This window comes from Mobula birostris, chromosome 19 (genome assembly GCF_030028105.1).
Source record: "Mobula birostris isolate sMobBir1 chromosome 19, sMobBir1.hap1, whole genome shotgun sequence".
Taxonomy (NCBI): domain Eukaryota; kingdom Metazoa; phylum Chordata; class Chondrichthyes; order Myliobatiformes; family Myliobatidae; genus Mobula; species Mobula birostris.
Window position 1 is genome coordinate 14,688,597 of NC_092388.1, and position 18,305 is coordinate 14,706,901.

General features: G+C 38.1%; 1 protein-coding gene across 3 annotated transcripts in view; it reads right to left on the minus strand.

Annotated features, from left to right (window-relative positions):
- The window catches only part of tent4a (terminal nucleotidyltransferase 4A), a 39,188-nt gene extending 22,879 nt beyond the window's left edge, over positions 1 to 16,309 (minus strand). For all 3 annotated transcript variants that reach the window (XM_072283268.1, XM_072283267.1, XM_072283266.1), the window contains exons 1-6: positions 16,191 to 16,309; positions 14,713 to 14,759; positions 12,468 to 12,588; positions 12,273 to 12,380; positions 8,309 to 8,437; positions 3,736 to 3,949 (exon numbers count right to left, since the gene is read on the minus strand). In XM_072283268.1, the coding sequence (XP_072139369.1) occupies positions 3,736 to 3,949; positions 8,309 to 8,437; positions 12,273 to 12,380; positions 12,468 to 12,588; positions 14,713 to 14,759; positions 16,191 to 16,280 (709 nt within the window). In that variant the 5' untranslated portion in view covers positions 16,281 to 16,309. The remainder of the gene's footprint in view (positions 1 to 3,735; positions 3,950 to 8,308; positions 8,438 to 12,272; positions 12,381 to 12,467; positions 12,589 to 14,712; positions 14,760 to 16,190) is intronic.
- Positions 16,310 to 18,305: the final 1,996 nt, after the last annotated feature.

The window sequence follows — 18,305 nt, forward strand, 5'->3', positions numbered from 1 at the left end:
CTGTGGAAGAGACTAGTAGTGTGCCAGAGGTCCATGAGTGTCAGGAAGCAAGAGTGAGTGCCATCGCTATTACAAAGGAAAAAGTGCTAGGCAAACTGAAAGGTCTTAAGGTGGATAAGTCACCTGGACCAGATGAACTACATCCCAGAGTGCTGAGAGAGGTTGCTGAAGAGACAATGGATGCATTGGTCATGATCTTTCAAGAATCACCTGATTCTGGCATGGTCCCAGAGGACTGGAAGATTATAAATGTCATTCCACTCCAAGGGAAGAAGGCAAAAGAAAGGAAATTATAGGCCACTTAGTCTAACCTCAATGGTTGAGAAAATGTTGGAGTCTATTATTACGGATAAGGTTTCAGGGTACTTGGAGACTAATGATAAAAGAAGCCAAAGTTAGCATAGTTTCTTGTAAAGGGAAATCTTGCCTGACAAATCTGTTAGTTCTTCAAGGAAGTAACAAGCAGAGTGGACAAAGGAGAGGCAGTAGATGTCACCTACTTGGATTTTCAGAAGGCGATTGATAAGGTGCCACACAAGGCTGCTTAACAAGATAAAATCCTATGATACTGGCTTGAATCGCAGAACAGCTGACAAGCAGGAGGCAGCGAGTGGAAATAAAAGTGTACTTTTCTGGTTGGCTGCCGGTGACTAGTGGTGTTCCTCAGGGTTCAGTATTGGGACTGTTGCTTTTCACATTGTTTGTCAATGATTTAGATAATGGAATTGATTGCTTTGTGGCAAAGTTTGCAATGATACGAAAATGGGTGGAGGCGTAGGTAGTGCTGAGGAAGCAATGCGATTGCAGCAGCATTTGGACAAATTGGAAGAACAGGCAAAAAAGTGGCAGATGGAATACAGTGTTGGGAAATGTATGAAAAAGCATTTTGGTAATAGTGTGGCCTATTATCTAAATGGGAGGAAGGTTCAAACATCAGAGATGCAGAGAGACTTAGCAGTCCTCGTGCAAGACTCCCAGAAGGTTAATTTACAAGTTAAGCCAGTATAAAGGAGGCAAATGCAATGTTGACATTTATTTCAAAAGGAATAGAATACAAAAGCAAGGTGATAATGCTTTATAAGACACTAGTCAGGACACACATGGAGCACTGTCAGCAGTTTTCAGGCCAATATCTCAGAAAGGATATGCTGTCATTGGAGAGTCCAGAGGGGGTTCATGAGGATGATTCCAGGAATGAAGAGGTTAAGATATGATGAGTGTTTGGCAGCTTTGGGCCTGTACTCACTGGAATTTAGAAGAATATAGGGGGATCTCACTGAATCCTACTGTATGTTGAAAGGACTAGATAGGGTGCATGTGGACAGAATATTTCCTATGGTGGGGGTATCCCGAACTAGAGGGAACAACCTTAAAATTGAGGGGGCGACCTTTTTTTTTAGCTGGAGAGCAGTGAATCTGTGGAATACTCTGCCACAGACTACTGTGGAGGTCAAGTCTGTGGGTATATTTAAGACGGAAGTTGATCGTTTTCTGACCAGTCAGGGCATCAAAGGATATGGCGAGAAGGCAGGTGTATGGGGTTCAGTGGAATCCGGAATCAGCCATGATGGAATGGCGGAGCAGACTCGATGGATTGAATGGCTTAATTCTGCTCCTGTGTCTTATGGTTAAATTCAAGATTTATTTCACACCCTTTAGGTCATGATGAGAGTACCGCCACAAAAATGCACAACTTCCATTGCAACTAAAAAATATTCCTGCATCCAAGGATGGACATCGCCCAAAGGAATCAATATCAAAGAGCGGCTTATACTTTGATACGTTCATTTTGAGGCAATGTAATTAATTCCACTAAATAATTTCTTGAAGAAAGCAAAATAAGTGCAACAGCTATTTTAGAACATTTTAATTGATCAGGCAATCATCCAATGCATAAAATGTATATTATGCAAAAGAGCTCCCCTGTATTTGGCAGTGACACAGCCTGCACCAAGATTTCCTTCATTTGCATATTTATAGGTTTGGTTTGCACGTTTTCATGAAGGAACTAAAAGCAATGTTTTTTTGTGCATAGCTGATTGAGGGGCAGATGATCCTTAAGGTTCTATTGATTTAAACATGTACTGTACATCAGTTGGTGCCCTACCGCTGAGTTGTTGCACGTTGGTATCCATCATGACTCTGAATGGCAGAATCCACTCAATGATTCAGGAAACAGCTCTTCAGCTGCCGTCATACACAAGATCCCTGCCTTAACTTCTTCATTTGCACTTCTCAGCTAGATTTCCTCTTCTCAAAGGAGAAGGTAGGCTTCTCAGAGTACATACAGCATATATACACCATATACAACCCCTGAGATTCATTTTCTTGCAGGCATTCACAGTAAATACAAGAAAAACCATAGAATCACTGAAGGACTGAAACCTACAAGACAGACAGACAACCAACATGCAAATGCAACAAACAGTGTAGATAGAAGCTAAATAAATGAGCAGTAAATATAGAGAATGTGAGACAAAGAGTCCTTAAAGGTGAGTCTATAGGTTGTGGGAACAGTTCAGAGATGGGGGTGAGTGAAGTTCAGTTCAGTTTAGTTATCCCCTCTGGTTCAGGAACCTGATGGTGAAGGGGTAATAACTGTTGCTGAACCTGATGGCGGGTGCCCTGAGATTCTTGCATCTTCCTTCTGATGGCAGCAGCAGAGTATGGCCTGGATGGTGGGAGTCCTTGATCGTGTTGCTGCATTGCTGCGACTGCACTCCGTGTTTCAGTGCACAATGGTGGAGAGGACTTTACCCATGATGAACTGGACCATTACCACTTTTTGTAGGCTTTTCCATTCAGGAGCACTGGTGGTTCCACATCAGGCCATGATATAAACAATCAATATACCTCTCCACCACACATCTACAGAAGTTTTACATGACATGCTGAATCTTCACAAACTCATAAGGAAGTCGAGGCACAGCTGTGCTTTCTTCATAATAGCACTGCTGTCACATTTACAGCCTCTGAGGTACTTGGTATATCTTCTTCCCTTAGATAGGTAATGAGATACTCAATAAGCGCTCCACTGGTCAAGGCCATACTGTTTACCCCTGGTATCAAAACTGCCACTTCACGGAGGTTCATAACAAGATGAGGAAAGGATCAAAAGTCCTGTCAAAATCCTCTTAAAAGTTCAATATCTCCTCAGTCTCTTGAGAATTCTTGGTTTGACTACTCATCTGCGATATTAAGAACTTCAGTCCAATTATCAAAAAGACAGAGAAAGTTGTGTAAGTGGTGTGAGAGGCATACCACAAACTACCCACCCTCACGCTCCATCAGGCACTACATGCCCCATTGGTGGAATCATTTGCATTTCCACAATGGCTTCAGTCACCTCAGAACCACAAAAACATTAACTTGTTTTCTGAAGGATTGCTCTAAGAGCAAGACATTATATTAATTTAATAAGAGTAGAAAATGTTGGGAGCTTTCAACAGGTCAAGAAGCATCTGCGTCAAGAGAAATAGTGATAACACTTCAGGTTGAAGACTCAACTGTTTGAAAGGTCTCTGACTTGCAATGCTAGTCAGTTCTTTTCTCACAGATGTTGCCTGACCTGTTGAAATTTTCCAATATTTCCTGCTTTTATACCATATTTCTAACATCTGCTGTTTTTTCATTTATAATACAATGACGAAATTATCTTGCATTGCTCCAAGCCAGTTACCTGGTTAAAGATGCAAGGCACTCAAGCAAAATGCATTCTTAATCACTTTGAATTACCTGGAACCAGAGGATCTTCAATACATAACATGGATGGTCTGTACCCATTGGTCATGTTCTTCATGATTTCATCTTTGGCAACGTACGCACCTCCACTTCTTATTCTAATACCAGTTTTCAAGTAATTAAAATGTCTCCCGTACAGTTCAAAGAATTCCACCAGAAGAACTCCGAGATTTACAGTAGGCCTTCTGGCATCAATCCTTGGATGTAACTGAAATATTCAAGATTCAGAGATCAGCTTGAAAGTATCCACCTTTCCAAAGTGGCAAACCCACCAGCTTTCATAGCTGAGTATTTTAAAACATGAAGAATGCAGGACCAGATATTGCCAGCCAATAAATCTAGCTGAGTGACCAACTATGGTGTAACCATATTTGCACATAACCGATCGGAATGCCTACTCTGCTGGCCGAAAGACATCTTAAATGCCAATGAAACAGTTTGGACGGAAGCATGGCATCCGGTGTTCTGAGACGACCCTTGTCTTGAAACCCTTCAAACCTTTCACAGCTGTTTACAACCTCCTTCCCAGCTTTTCTTTGTTTTAAACAGCAGGTGGGTTTTCACATCAAGACTAAATTTAAAAACTTAACAAGGTTAATTAAAAATCTGTAAATTTGCAATAAGCTACCCCCTTACCTCCCTAATTATAATGAACATCCTCTTTGCACTAAACTTGTGCACTGAAGATAATCTGAACCTCATCTGAGAAGAGAAACCCCATCAATGCCAAAGTCTTAGGCACACACAGTGCTTATATATCAGGTGTATTTACCTCCCTTTAAGTTTGTTTATTGTTTTACAACACTGAATCACAGTGGATTTAATTTGGCTTTGGTTTGACACTGATCAACAGAGAAAGACTCGCTTGTGTCAAAGTGAAAACAGTAATATACAAATTAATTGATTGCATAAGTATTCCCCCGCCTTTAATATGACACACCAAATCATCAGTAGTGAAGCCAATTGGTTTTAGAAGTCACAATTAGTTGAATGGAGATCACTGTGTGCAGTCAAGGTGTTTCAATTGAATGTAGTAAAAATACATGTGTATCTGGAACTGCTAGCAAGTCAGTACCCTGGCAAAGACTGCACCATGAAAACAAAAGTACACTCCAAGCAACTCCACGAAAAGGTTCTTAAAAAGCACAAGTCAGGAGATGGATAGAAGAAAATTTCCAGGTCACTGTATATCCTTTGGAGTACAGTTATGTCAATCATCGAGAAATGGAAAGAATATGGCACAGCTGTTAATCTGCCTAAGCAAGCCGTCCTCAAAAACTGAGTGACCATGCAAGGGGACTAGTGTGGGAGGCCAACAAGAGGTCAATGACAACTTTGCAGGAGTTGCTGGCTTTAGTGACTGAGATGGGAGAGTGGCAAAAAGAAAGCCACTGTTTAAAAAAAAACTCACTTGAAATCGCGGCTACTTTGCAAGAAGGCACGTGGGAGACCGAGTTAGCTGGAAGAAGGTCCTATGGTCTGATGAAACCAAAATTGAGTTTTTGGCTATCAGAGTCAATGCTATGCTTGGTGTAAACACACCATCCCTACTGTGAAGCATGGTGGTGGCTGTATCATGCTGTGGGGATGCTTCATTGCAGCAGGCCCTGGAAAGCTTGTGAAGGTAGAGGGTAAAATGAATGCAGCAAAATACAGGAAAACCCTGGAGGAAAATCTGATGCGGTCTGCAAGAGAACTGCGACTTGGGAGAAGATTTATTTTCCAGCAAGACAATGACCCCCAAGTATAAAGCCAAATTACACACTAGTGGCTTAAAAGCAACAAAGTTAATGTGCTGGAGTGGCCAATTCAAAAGTCTAGTTCACTCAATCTGACAGAGTTTGAGCAGTGTTGTAAAGAAGAATAGGGAAAAATTGCAGTATCCAGATGTGCAAATCTGATACAGGCCTATCGACACAGACTCAAGGCTGTAATTGCTGCCAAAGGTGCAAACTAAATACTAAATATTGACAAAGGGAATGAGTAATTATGCAATTTTGTAATAAATTGTAATAATTGTAATAAATTTAGACCAATTTGTATAAATTAGTTTTCACTTTAACACAAAAGTGACTTTTCTGTTGATTAGTGTCAAAAAAGCCAAATTAAATCCACTGCGATTCAATGTTGTAAAACTATAAAACATGAAAACTTCCAAGAGGGATGAATACTTTCTATAGGCACTGTACATAGCTAGGGTGCCTACGACTTTTGCTCAGTACTGTTGTAGTGTTATGTATGCATTGCACTACTGCCGCACAAAAAAAACATGACATATTTGGGTGATGATAAACCTGATTCGGATATGGGTCTCTATTGTGGACAGAGTGGGAAGGAGGTAGGAAGAGGGAAATCACTGTTGGGAAAAGCGGAAAGGAGAGGGGTGGGAATGGGAAGCACCAGAGTGATGTTCTATAACAATTAATAAACCAATTGTTTGGAAACAAATAGCCTTGCCTGAAGTCTCAGAGTGAAGTGTATCTGCACCCATGCCACCCTCCACTGTTGGCACTCCTCCTCTGCCATATGTCCCACACCCTTCCTGTGGTGATCACCATTCCCAACATCCTTTGCTCCAGCCAGATTTACAAACACTTTCTGCTCCACGTTGACAAATACAGTACTGTGCAAAGGCACCCTAACTATATACAGCGCCTATAAGTAGTATTCAACCCCCAACCCTGGAAATTTTCATGTTTTACTGCTTTACAACATTAAATGATAGTGGATGTAATTTGGCATTTTTACCACTGATCAACAGGAAAAAAAACTGGTTTCAAAGTGAAAACAAATTTCTACAGATTGATCTAAAATTATTACAATTATTAAACACAAAATAATTGATTACATAATTTACTCAGCCCCTTCAAGTCAGTATTTAGTAGATGCATCGTTGGCAGCAATTACAGCCTTGAGTCTGTGTGAATAGGTCTATCAGCTTTGCACATCTGGACACTGCAATTTTTCCCCATTCTTCTTTACAAAACTGCTTAAGCTCTGTCAGACTGCATGGGGATCATGAGTGAACAGTGCTTTTGAAGTCCAGCCGCAAATTCTCAATTGGATTGAAGCCTGGACTCTGACTTAGCCACTCTAGGACTTCAACTTTGTTGGTTTTAAGCCATTCCTATGAAGTTTGGCTTTATGCTTTGGGGTCATTATCTTGCTGGAAAACAACTCTTCTCCCAAGTGAGTTTTGTTGCTGACAATAGGTGAAGGAGTAGGCCATTCAGCCCTTCGAGCCAGCACCACCATTCACTGTGATCATGGCTGATCATCCACAATCAGTACCCTTTAAGAGCTCTATCTAACTCTTTCTTGAAAGAATCCAGAGAATTGACTGCACCAGGTTTTCCTCCAGGAGTTCCCTGTACTTTGCTGCATTCATTTTACCTTCCACCTTCACAAGCCTTCCAGAGCCTGCTGCAGTGAAGCATCCCTACAACATGATGCAGCCACCACCATGCTTCATGGTAGGGATGGTGTGTTTTTGATAATGTGCAGTGCTTGGCTTATGCCAAACATAGTGTTTAGTCTGATGGTCAGAAAGCCAATTTTTGTTTCATCAGACCATGGAACCTTCTTCCAGCTGACTTCGGTTGCCCCACATGCCTTCTGGCAAACTCTAGCCGAGATTTCATGCGAGGTTTTCTCCCCCAATGGCTTTCTCTTTGACACTCACCCATACAGCTGCAACTGGAGAAACACCTAACAATTGTCTCTTCGATCTCAGCCACTGAAGCTTATAACATCTCCAGAGTTGTGATAGCTCTCTTGGTAGCTTCCCTCACTAGTCCTCTTCTTGCACGGTACTCAGTTTTTGAGGCTAGCCTGCTCTAGGCAAATTTACACTGTGTCATATTCTTTCCATTTCTTGATGACTGACTAACTATACACCAAGGGATATTCAGTGACTTGGAAATTTTCTTGTATCCATCTCCTGACTTATGCCTTTCAGTAACTTTTTTGTGGAGTTGATTGGAGTTTTCTTTTATCTTCATGGTGTAGTTTTTACCAGCAGTTGGATCCTCCAGATGCAGGTGTATTTTTACTACAATCAATTGAAACACCTTGACTGCCCACAGGTATCAAAAAATGGATCTCTATTTAACTAATTACGTGACTTCTGAAACCAATTGGTTGCACTGATGATGATTTGGTGTGTCATACTAAAAGAGGTGAAGACTTAAGTAATCAATTATTTTGTGCTTTGTATTTGTAATTAATTTAGATCACTTTGTAGGGACCTGTTCTCACTTTGACATGAAAGAGTCCTTTTCTGATGATCAGTGTCTAAAAAGCCAACTTAAATCCACTGAAATTCAACGTGGTAAAACAATAAAACATGAAAACTTCCGGGGGTGTGGGGACAATACTTTTTAAAGGTACTGTATATGTGCCTAAGACATTTGCACAGTACTGTACATCCAGGACTTGAACATTTGACAAAATATGAACACAACACATAAATGTGTTGCCATACAAATAAACCCCTCTGGCTCCAAGTTGTACAATTAACATTTGTCAACAAAATTTAGCCTTCATCTTAAACTTAAGAAATGTTTACCTGTAGGAAACTAATAGCCATTAAAATCAGGCTGTAAGAACTAATTCCTCCAGTAAAGACTTCATTCAAATCCCTCTGAAGAAGAAATTGTTTTAAGACCAGTATTAAGTAAGGTAACACTGGGTAACCCTGAGAAGAAAAATAAACATATCTGTGTTAATTTGAAATAAAACAAAAATTGTCAAGGATTAAAGCTAAAATATCGAAAATGATCCAGAATCAGAAATCTGATCAATTGATTTAAAATGCTATAAGACATTCAGAACATCACATATACACAAAATTGAACAGTGTAAGCATCCAATAATAGAATATTTGTTACCTGTGATGGCGGTTTCCAATTTAGTAGGTCAAATATACTAAAGGGAATATACAGGTCAACAAAACAGTTGCATGGAGTAATAGTATTATTGATTGCTTAATGGTAAACTGAGTTGCTGCACCACTGAAATGAGCTTAAATTATATCTCAGTTGGCACATCTTTTATGCCAGAAGTTGGCACACTGCAGTTTCAATACAAGACTGGGCCCTCATTGAAAATGTTTACCTATTATAAATGTGTTGTTTCAATTATTTCAAAACAGATATTTCTTTCTATAATTACATTTTAAGACTCTAAGATTTTTTTTTTGGTGAAGCAGTTACAAGTAACCTCCCAGAAAATGCTGGAAATTGGGCGAGATGACAGAGACTCAGACAAGAATACAGAAAAATTCCAAACATGAGGGATATGAAAGCACGCAAATTGTCAGAAGATGTCTTGATGAACTTCATGGCAAGATCTCCAAAGATGGGGCTAGTGAGATAGCTGAAGCATTGGATTTACTTTTCTTAATAATCTTTTTTTTCAATGAAGGATCTATTATATTGAAAAAATATTAAGTGCCACTCCTTTATTCAATCATGGTAGAGAGATGGAAGCATGCAACAAGCCAGTTACCTTAATGTCTATCAGACATTATAACATATCTAACATTTATCCTGTCAATAAAAAGTGATATAGCAAAGTGCTTAGGAATACAAAGAGCAGTTAGAAAAAGATTCATTTGTCATCTAGGCCCATCATATCAAACTAGCTTTCCTTCAACAGATGTTGGATGCCAAATCACAAACACCTAACTCAATCATCAGTTAAATAGATGGTTTCAGCTAAGGACAAACTATAGATAAACTGGTTTGTGTACAGCCTCAATAATTAAGTAATAACATTCTGAACAAATGCAGAAAATAACTGACTGTTAAAGTCAGAGCAGACTTGAAATAAACTATAGTGTTTTATGGGCTTAGCTTTAGATACAAGCTTTCAATGTATAGTAAATAACACATTTTATTACACATACACAAATATAAGAGGTTTACAAATGGTCACAGTTTTAAGAGAAATTCACTGAAAACAAAGCAGTGCATTTTAAGCGCTAGTTTCAAGCAACTCTGCAGTCAGTCTCACATGGGAAAAGCCTGTTAACGTGGGAAGAAATTCAACAATTAGATTAAAGGCAAAACTAACAAGGCCTGGCATATTAGGTGAACAGAACACACCAGTTTCACCAGTTAGTTATTCGTCATCTCTGAAATCTGTGCAAGCCATACTAGTTTGGTCATAAAACTTAAATGTCTTCTGGAAGTTTAAAATACAATTAAAACATTGTTTCTTTGCAGTAGGTAGTTAGAGTATATTGTCTTCAGGATGCTGAATGCAATTCCCCTTCCTCCACTACTTCAGTGAAAGCATTGATGGCTTGGGGTGCAGCCTCTAATTGCATGCAAATGTAAACGTTTATTGCGGCTTTAATACTGAGATTTGGGTGACATCGATTCTGCAGCAAACTGTTGCCAAGTTTAAGATCAGTTCCATTCTGCAAGACATTTGTTGACGGTGAAGTGCAGCACAGTAATGAGAAAACCTGAAGTGCTGAGACAATGACGCCGCCTTGCTTAACATCAGTCTGCATTGATGTGAACCTCGAAAGACTCATTTTTAGGATTATGGCATAAATGTCATATTGGGAAGATTGAAGGGAAACCAATTTCTATGGGTAGCTGAAATGGAGGCCATAACTCCATATTGCCACCCAGTTGACTGTGTAAAAGACTTCAGTGAATTTCACAAAATTCACGTAGTGACTAGAGCTGCTGTCTGACTTTCTTGGAACTGTTGCCTGATTTAAGGCAACCACACTCTGCCGCAGGCTAGTCTGAACCCATGCTGCAATTTAGGGAACAGTGCTTCAGTCACTAGAGGGAGCAATTCAGAAGGAACTTGGCCATGACTTCCCTGTGGCAGACAGCAGGACGGACTTCTCTGTAGTTCCCAGAGGTTAAATTTTCTTTCTTGATTATTGCAATTGTGGCACGAGATCCCCTGATGATTCTTCCTTTTCGTCAAGATTTAGGACGATGAGATAATGGTGGAGAACCACTATCACAAATCCAAAGTGCTTTAGAACTTCAAAAGGGATGCCATCTAGTCTTGAAAGTTTATTTACTTGAACTTGGCATAGAGGTTTAATTTGTAGATCAGAACAGGTGGCAAGTTTGTTGACTGGAGGATGGAGTCAAAAGGGCTCACAGCAGTGACAGAATCCTGGCTGAAGAGATTTGGTGCAGCAACCATTAACTGCCACTGTCCTTAGCAAGTTCATCTCTACCTCAGCTCTTAGCTGGGTGTGGCCTTGGATGACTGGGCTCTAACTGGCTTTAACAGCTCTGATAAATTCATGTATAATTCTGTTGTCAAAATGCTGAGCCTCTTGTGTTTCAGTCACCAATCATACTTTAGAAGTTTCTGCTGTCCCTTTGTTTTGTTTCCTTTGAGGAGCTTCCAATCCAGGAACACTTCGCAATTAACAGGGATTCCTCAGTTTTATGACCATTCCCAACTAATCAAGCCTGGGTGAAGCTAAGAATCCCTTCACAAGAGTCAATTACATTCAACTTCAGAACAGTTTGTACCATGGGCACCCCTTGGTTCTCATGGTGGCAAGTTTGACAACTATTCTGAAAAGTGATGTCTGAAATCCTCTGTAGAGTCCTTGAGAGCTTCAGCACTGTCCTACATGTGGTAACCTTTTAGATGATGCCACTCTTGTCAACAGGCTGATGAAGATAACAGAGTGGATTAGGCAAAAATCAGTTCAGCAGTAATTGATACCTGTCAAATGAACATCTTTGCTTTCCTTCCCTCAAGCAATTTTATAATCTAACTGCAGTCTTCCTCCAATCAGAGATGTTGCACTACTAAGATCCTGTACTTGTTAAAGCATTTTTATCAGAAGGACTGCTTTGAACTACACTTACACTCCTTCGTTACTGATCTTTCATTGCCAAAAGGCATCTTTTCCCAACCCAGATGAAGTTGACCAGGAGGACCAGTTAATTGTCCGCTGGTATACAGAACAGGATATTTCATGATCAGACCTTCTTGGGGGATTAAGCAATAATGGGTTCATGACAAAATGGGTCAAAATTGTTAATTCTAAGAATTTTCCCGAGATGCCACCTAGCTCATTCTCAATGGAAAAGCTCATCAAGAAGACAGTGTTTTCCTGCAGAAGATGGTTGTTGTGTCTCACCAGGAGGCAGCAACTTCAAAGTTCCTGGCCAACGATAGCAGAATGACGCTCCTATGAGTCATTGCTGGGCCTGTGCATGAGGATCCTGACACTACAAGCCTAGAACTTCATATCATGGAATAAAAAATGCCAGTATATGTTTTCTCTGAATTTAGGACAGCTACATTTTCTTGAAAGAGCAAAGTTTTAACTGAATGGCAAGAATAGTCCAGAACAAATGGGAGACAAAAGTTTTCATGCAAGTATCAATATTTACACATTGAACATCACCAGCAGGTACAGATGTATTTGTGTCATTACTGTCAATCATGTGGGCACACAGACAATATGCAAATTGTTTTACTATTGTCACATGTCCTAACATGCAGTCAAATACAATTGTCATAATTACCTTAATAAAGTCTTTGATAAATTGAGCTGCCTTCACACCAGTTTCAACATTGAAACTGATATCTACTTTGACTTCTGTCTCCTGGTCAGTCAGTTTTATAATTGGCACCTGTAAAATTAAGAACATTTATTCAACTCATGAAACACACTGAAAGAAATAGTTTTAAAAGTAAAAACAGACATTCAAGTAACCTACTGTAGCTTTGTCAAGTACTTTAATAGAATATGGTTCAGCAATGTTCCGTCTTCGTAGTGCTTGCTCTAATAGCTGTAAAGGTGGGTTCTTCCATTTCCCAAAAACTACAAGGTCTATGTCACTGCAAAGTAAGAGAATTAAAAAAAATGACACTAGTAAATTCTAGATAAGAGTAAACTTCTGTAGAGATAAGCCAGCTATAAACCATAAACATATTGCTATAATTTTTATTTTAAAAAATTAACTGGATCATCTACTCAGAATTCCATCATTTTTATTAAAAACAATTTTACTTAAAACCATCAGAGCACTGAACAAATGTGCATGCCTTTGCTTTGTTGCTTGCAAGATCAATCTTTTACAATTATCAAATTAAAGTGACAGCAAAAGTTACAGCTTTAAATACAAGCTTTAGAAATGTAAATACGTCTGTCATTCAGAGGAGTCCCATGAAATCTTATTTCCACTATTTAAAATAGATTTTTACACTTGATTTATAGAAAACCCTTTCCTTTAATAATATTTTCCTCTCTCTCAAACCTGAGGATCTTTGTTCTTAAATGTTCTCAGCCTTGGTATTTTTAATAAAGTCCACATTATTTTCTGCAGCTTTATAGCATGGATATAATCTACACATAAAAACAGTTCTGCCTGAGAAAATTAGGAGCCAAATTTGCTCCACCGTTCAGTAGGATCAAGGCTGTTCTGATAACAATCTTGAATCCGTATTTCCATACTCCTGAAACCATTCACAATTTGCTTGTCAAAATGTACATCCTTCTGCCTTGGATGTATTCACAAGTCTACACTTCCACCTTTTTCCAAAACACACAATATTTAGGTAAGAAAACCTCATTTGTCTTAAATGAGTAACTACTAGTTCAATATTTTTACATACCAGGAAAGATCCTCTCATTCAATTTGTCAATTGCTTTCAGGATCTCACATGCTTCAATGAAATCCACTCTTGCTGTTCCACATTCCAGCAACAACTGTAGCTTGTTTAGCTTTTCTCATAAGCCAACCCACTCATTTCAAGTGTCAGTTCTGCTAATCTGAACTACATTGAATAAGCATCTAAATTCTTAGGTGAAACACAGCATTTCAAATGTGATGTCACCAATGCCCTGTACTTATTCTTAACCTCCTTACTTTCATGTTCATTTGTGAGTGATTTGTATTATCTTCCATAAGCTCATTTTACCACCGTATGATTATTCCTCAGTTGTGCAGTCAAGTGAACAGGTACATGATCTATTGTTGAACTACTACGTACGCTTTATACAAGCAGCCAGACTTAAACTTACTCCTGAACTTCATTTCATGAAGGCATTACTAAAAAACGAGCTCAATAGAACTCAGTTTCACGTTGCTACATATGAATGCAAGCTTTACTGTCTCATACTTCTCGCTGAAAAACCAAATTCAAATCAATATGCCAATGTGTATCAGTACACCCCAATTGAACAAAGGAAACTTACACCTTCAAGGCAAACTAATTTCATAAGTATAAAAGCTAAGGCAATGCATTTTAAAGTTAGAGTTAGTCAGCATGGAAGCAGACTCAGGACTAGCTCAGGCGGACGTCATGAGTGAGTTGACCCAATTTTAGTATGACTATGCAATTTATTTCTTTTACTTCTTACCTTGTATGCATAATCTATAATCACATCTTTATTGAATATATTTTAGCAAACACTTTACAGCAGAGTGAAAATGACTGAAGAAATTAAAGTACAATACATCATATGACAATATCCACAATAAATCACTAATTAGTGTTTATGCAACCCTGTAATTACCAGCTGTGATTCAGAAGAAAGCCAATCCTTTCCAATACAGACATGATAGTACTCTGAGGTACACTTTAACACTAAACTGCACTATCAGATGACAAGTTTGAAAGTGAAACTCCCAGTATCAAGCAAAGGAAAGGGATGTCCTTGTTCTCCTTGGTGATCTTGCCAGCATCTCTAATATTTAACTCTTAACATCACTAAAGTTACTTGGTCATGAGCTTGTCATGCACAAGACTGCTGCTTTATAACAGAGACCATGCTTCATAACACAAGGACTTTATTGATTTTGAAAAAATGTTGGGATGTTCTGAGGTAGTCAGTTATGAAAAATATTTTATAAATACATGGCACTTCTTTAACCTTGGTATTAAATAAGCTATGTTAAAACAATTCAATAGAAAACATGTTACAAAACCATTTGCTATAATAGATTTTTTATTGCATACCTGGTTGGGAGATAGAGACCTGTACTGAAACTTCCAAAAATCTGAACCTGTAGAAGAGACATGCATGCATTAGTTTAAAATTACTTTTAATTCCCTGCACTAAATTACTACAAAGTTTTTCATTATAATTTTGCCTTGTTTTTATAGAATGTACAATGCCCAAATTGTTTGATTTTTGACTAGTTATTTTAAAAGGGAACATTAATCATTTTGTCAAAACAATGTTGTAGGTACTAAACATATAAACTTTTCGAAATTAGCATACATTGTTATATTGATCAGAAACTACATTTAACTTCAGTTTAATTTCTTAAAGTAGTGCAGCTCTCCAAATGATTATAACTGATAAAGCAGGGGGTAACTTATGTCAATAAATAAATTTGCATTCTCCTGAAAAATGCTCACCAATGAAAACAAGCTTAAATTTAAACAATGAAGCAATGAAGAAAGCAGTCAAGTTAGTAAGCCACAGAGAAAACAACCAGCACATAGCGATCAATGGTGTATCATAATATCCTTCTTCAAGTACTAAAAACTTAACTGCATGAACAGTAAGGTAAGCAAAATTAAGGTTCTGCCCTATAAGACAGTCTTGTCAATTAAAAATTGTGACTGTGTTCCAATTTTAATTGCTGTTTTAAATAGTAATAATTTACAAGTTTAACATTTTGAAATAATAATTAAATAATTTAACCATTTAAAAATTGCTTTTGACAGTCTTGCCTACAGATTATGCCAATTTTTTGTGACTTATTTGCCCACCAAAATAGATTTCCAACACATTTGCAGATGGGGCTTATTCTGCCACCCGAGCCCAGCAATAAGAGGCTTTGAAAAGGAAGACAAGTGTGAACAGCAATGAATCGGTGGTGAGCTATCAGCTTGTCAGTGACCAAAAAAATCTGGACCAAATTCATTTTGTTGACAATTGTAATTTATACATTTAGGGAAAAAAATGTCAGTGTATTGGTGTTAACCACCGATATCTACTATTTTCTAACAATGACAGCCCTTGAGACATGAATTTACAAACAAAAAATGTTTTTCAATTTTACATTCCTCAAAATCCCTAGAAAATTATTTAGTATAAAGATACAGCATTTTCTCCTGAGTTTATTGCTTGGGATCATTTGGATAAGCTACAAGTCAAGAAATCAATCTAAAGTATTCGCAACGCAATGTTTTCAGCAATCTCAATACAAAAATATCAAACAGCAATTTATTTTGATGCCTTAACTATACTCAAGTCAGTCTTTACATATTCACGCATCTCTGCACACATAGGTATTTAAGCCAAGTACACCAAAAATGCTGGTTAGATTAAATTCTTTTTTCCTATTCAAGACCAGATTTCTATTTGTCAATAAGGATACAATTTTAAATAAAATCTCTTATAAATTTGGAACCCCTCTCAATGTAATTAAGGAAAACGTTAATAAATTCAGCGGACAAGTAGTGCCGTATACGGTAATACTCACATCAGCTGTAGGCCAGAGCTCCTTGATAACAGATTCTATTCGTTTTACTACTTCTTTACGCATGGCTTCCTCTTCGGGGCGTGGTGACATGAAATTGTAGAAGTCTAAGACTTCTTCATGAAGTCTAAAAATGAAGCAAATTTAACTTAGCATTCCATAAAGAAATTCCACATCCAACCTGTGTAGTACCTTTCCTTTCAACTTTACAAAGCTTTTCATTACATTATAAATAACTTTCACCACACTAAGCAAAATTTCAGTATAAGTCCCTAACTTATAACTTAGGGAGTTATAAGTTTGCATCAACCAGGCTGAAAAATTCCAACCATTTACAAAACTTTCGGGAACATCATATTTTTATCACTTGAATGGTAATTTGCCACACAAATTGCGCACTTCTGTCACAGCAGTATTGCAGCAAGTAGATTAGCATTTTCTAAGCTGGTTAACAATCACAAACTAAGTCCTCTGTTTAGCATGCTGAGAGGTTTGACAACTTCAAATAGTAAAATTTTTGTTATCTGCTCATGATGAAACAGCCTCAATAATTCTCACCATTTCCACTTTCAACTTTAGTGCTACAGCAATTTTTTTAAAAAACACACTGTTGAGTTACCAACATCCTCTCCCCCCCCCCCCCCCCACCATCCCTCCACCCCTGGCCTGGTTTATTATGTACCTGTTAGACAATTTTTGTTCATTTTAGTTTGCATTGCTAGAGTGTTTCCTTCCTCTGGGCCATCAACTTGTATAATTTCCAAGCAATGTAGATGAAATTCTAGTGTAATCCTTGTTGATGCTATGTAAATTAATGCTACAATGCAACATCTTTCAAATCCCTTTATTCCTTTAACCAAAACAGTGTCTAAAACAAACCCCATCTAACGTCACTGTTCACTTTCTCACCTAACCTCGTACACATGGAGGGTGAACCAGGTGAGGAAATTATCAAAAATGTAAAACTACAAAAAACTAAGTAACATTCACTCTTACTGGCATCCAAACATGACGAGGATGACAGCAGAGCAGAGATAGCCAAAGTTTCTGAGAATAGAGCACAAGGTGCAGGATAGATATGCCCCACAGAGGAAAAAGTTCCCAAATGGCAGGGATAGGCAACCATGGCTGGCAACCATGGCTGACAAGGGAAGTTAAGGATTGCATAAAAGCAAAGGAAAGGACATGTAAGGTGCAAAAGTGAGTGGGAAAGTTGGACGATTTGGGAAGCTTTTAAAATCCAACAAAAGGCAACTAAAAAAATACAAGCGAAAATATTAAATAGGAGGGCAAACTAGCCAATAATATAAAGCAGGATACCAAAAGTTTTTTCAATTATATAAGGAATAAAATGGAGGTGAGAGTTGATATTGAACAACTAGAAATGATGCTGGTGAGGTAGTAATAGGGGACAAAGAAATGGCAGATGAAATTAATGGCTACTTTTCATCTATTCTTCACTGTGGAAGAGACTGGCAGTGTGCCAGAGGTCCATGAGTGTCAGGAAGCAAGAGTGAGTGCCATTGCTATTACAAAGGAAAAAGTGCTAGGCAAACTGAAAGGTCTTAAGGTGGATAAGTCACCTGATCCAAATGGACTACATCTGAGAGTCCTGAGAGAGATTGCTGAAGAGAGAACAGATACATTGATCATGATCTTTCAGGAATCACCTGATTCTGGCATGGCCCTGGAGGACTGGAAGATTGCAAATGTCATTGCACTCTTTAAGGAAGGAAGGAAAGCAAAAGAAAGGAAATTATAGGCCACAGTTTTTGTCTTAAGTTTTCTTCTTTAATTAATTGTAAGTAGTCAAGGTTTTTGCTTCTGTAGTTTTTTAAGTTTTACTTTTACATGACATACTACTGGGTTATGGTCACTATTACAGTCTACACCTGGATATGTTTTGCATTGAGTCACTGAGTTTCTACATCTTTGGTTTATAGTAATAAAGTCAACTTAAACTTAAGACAAAAATTTACAATTGAAGTAAGGAATAGACTTCAAAGTCTAGAAATAGAATCTATTGGAAGATGATAGCAATCATGTAGAAATGAAGTTTAACTCTCTAAAGGATGCTTTGGTAGAATCAGCAAAGTCAGTGATTCCTAAAAAAGAAAA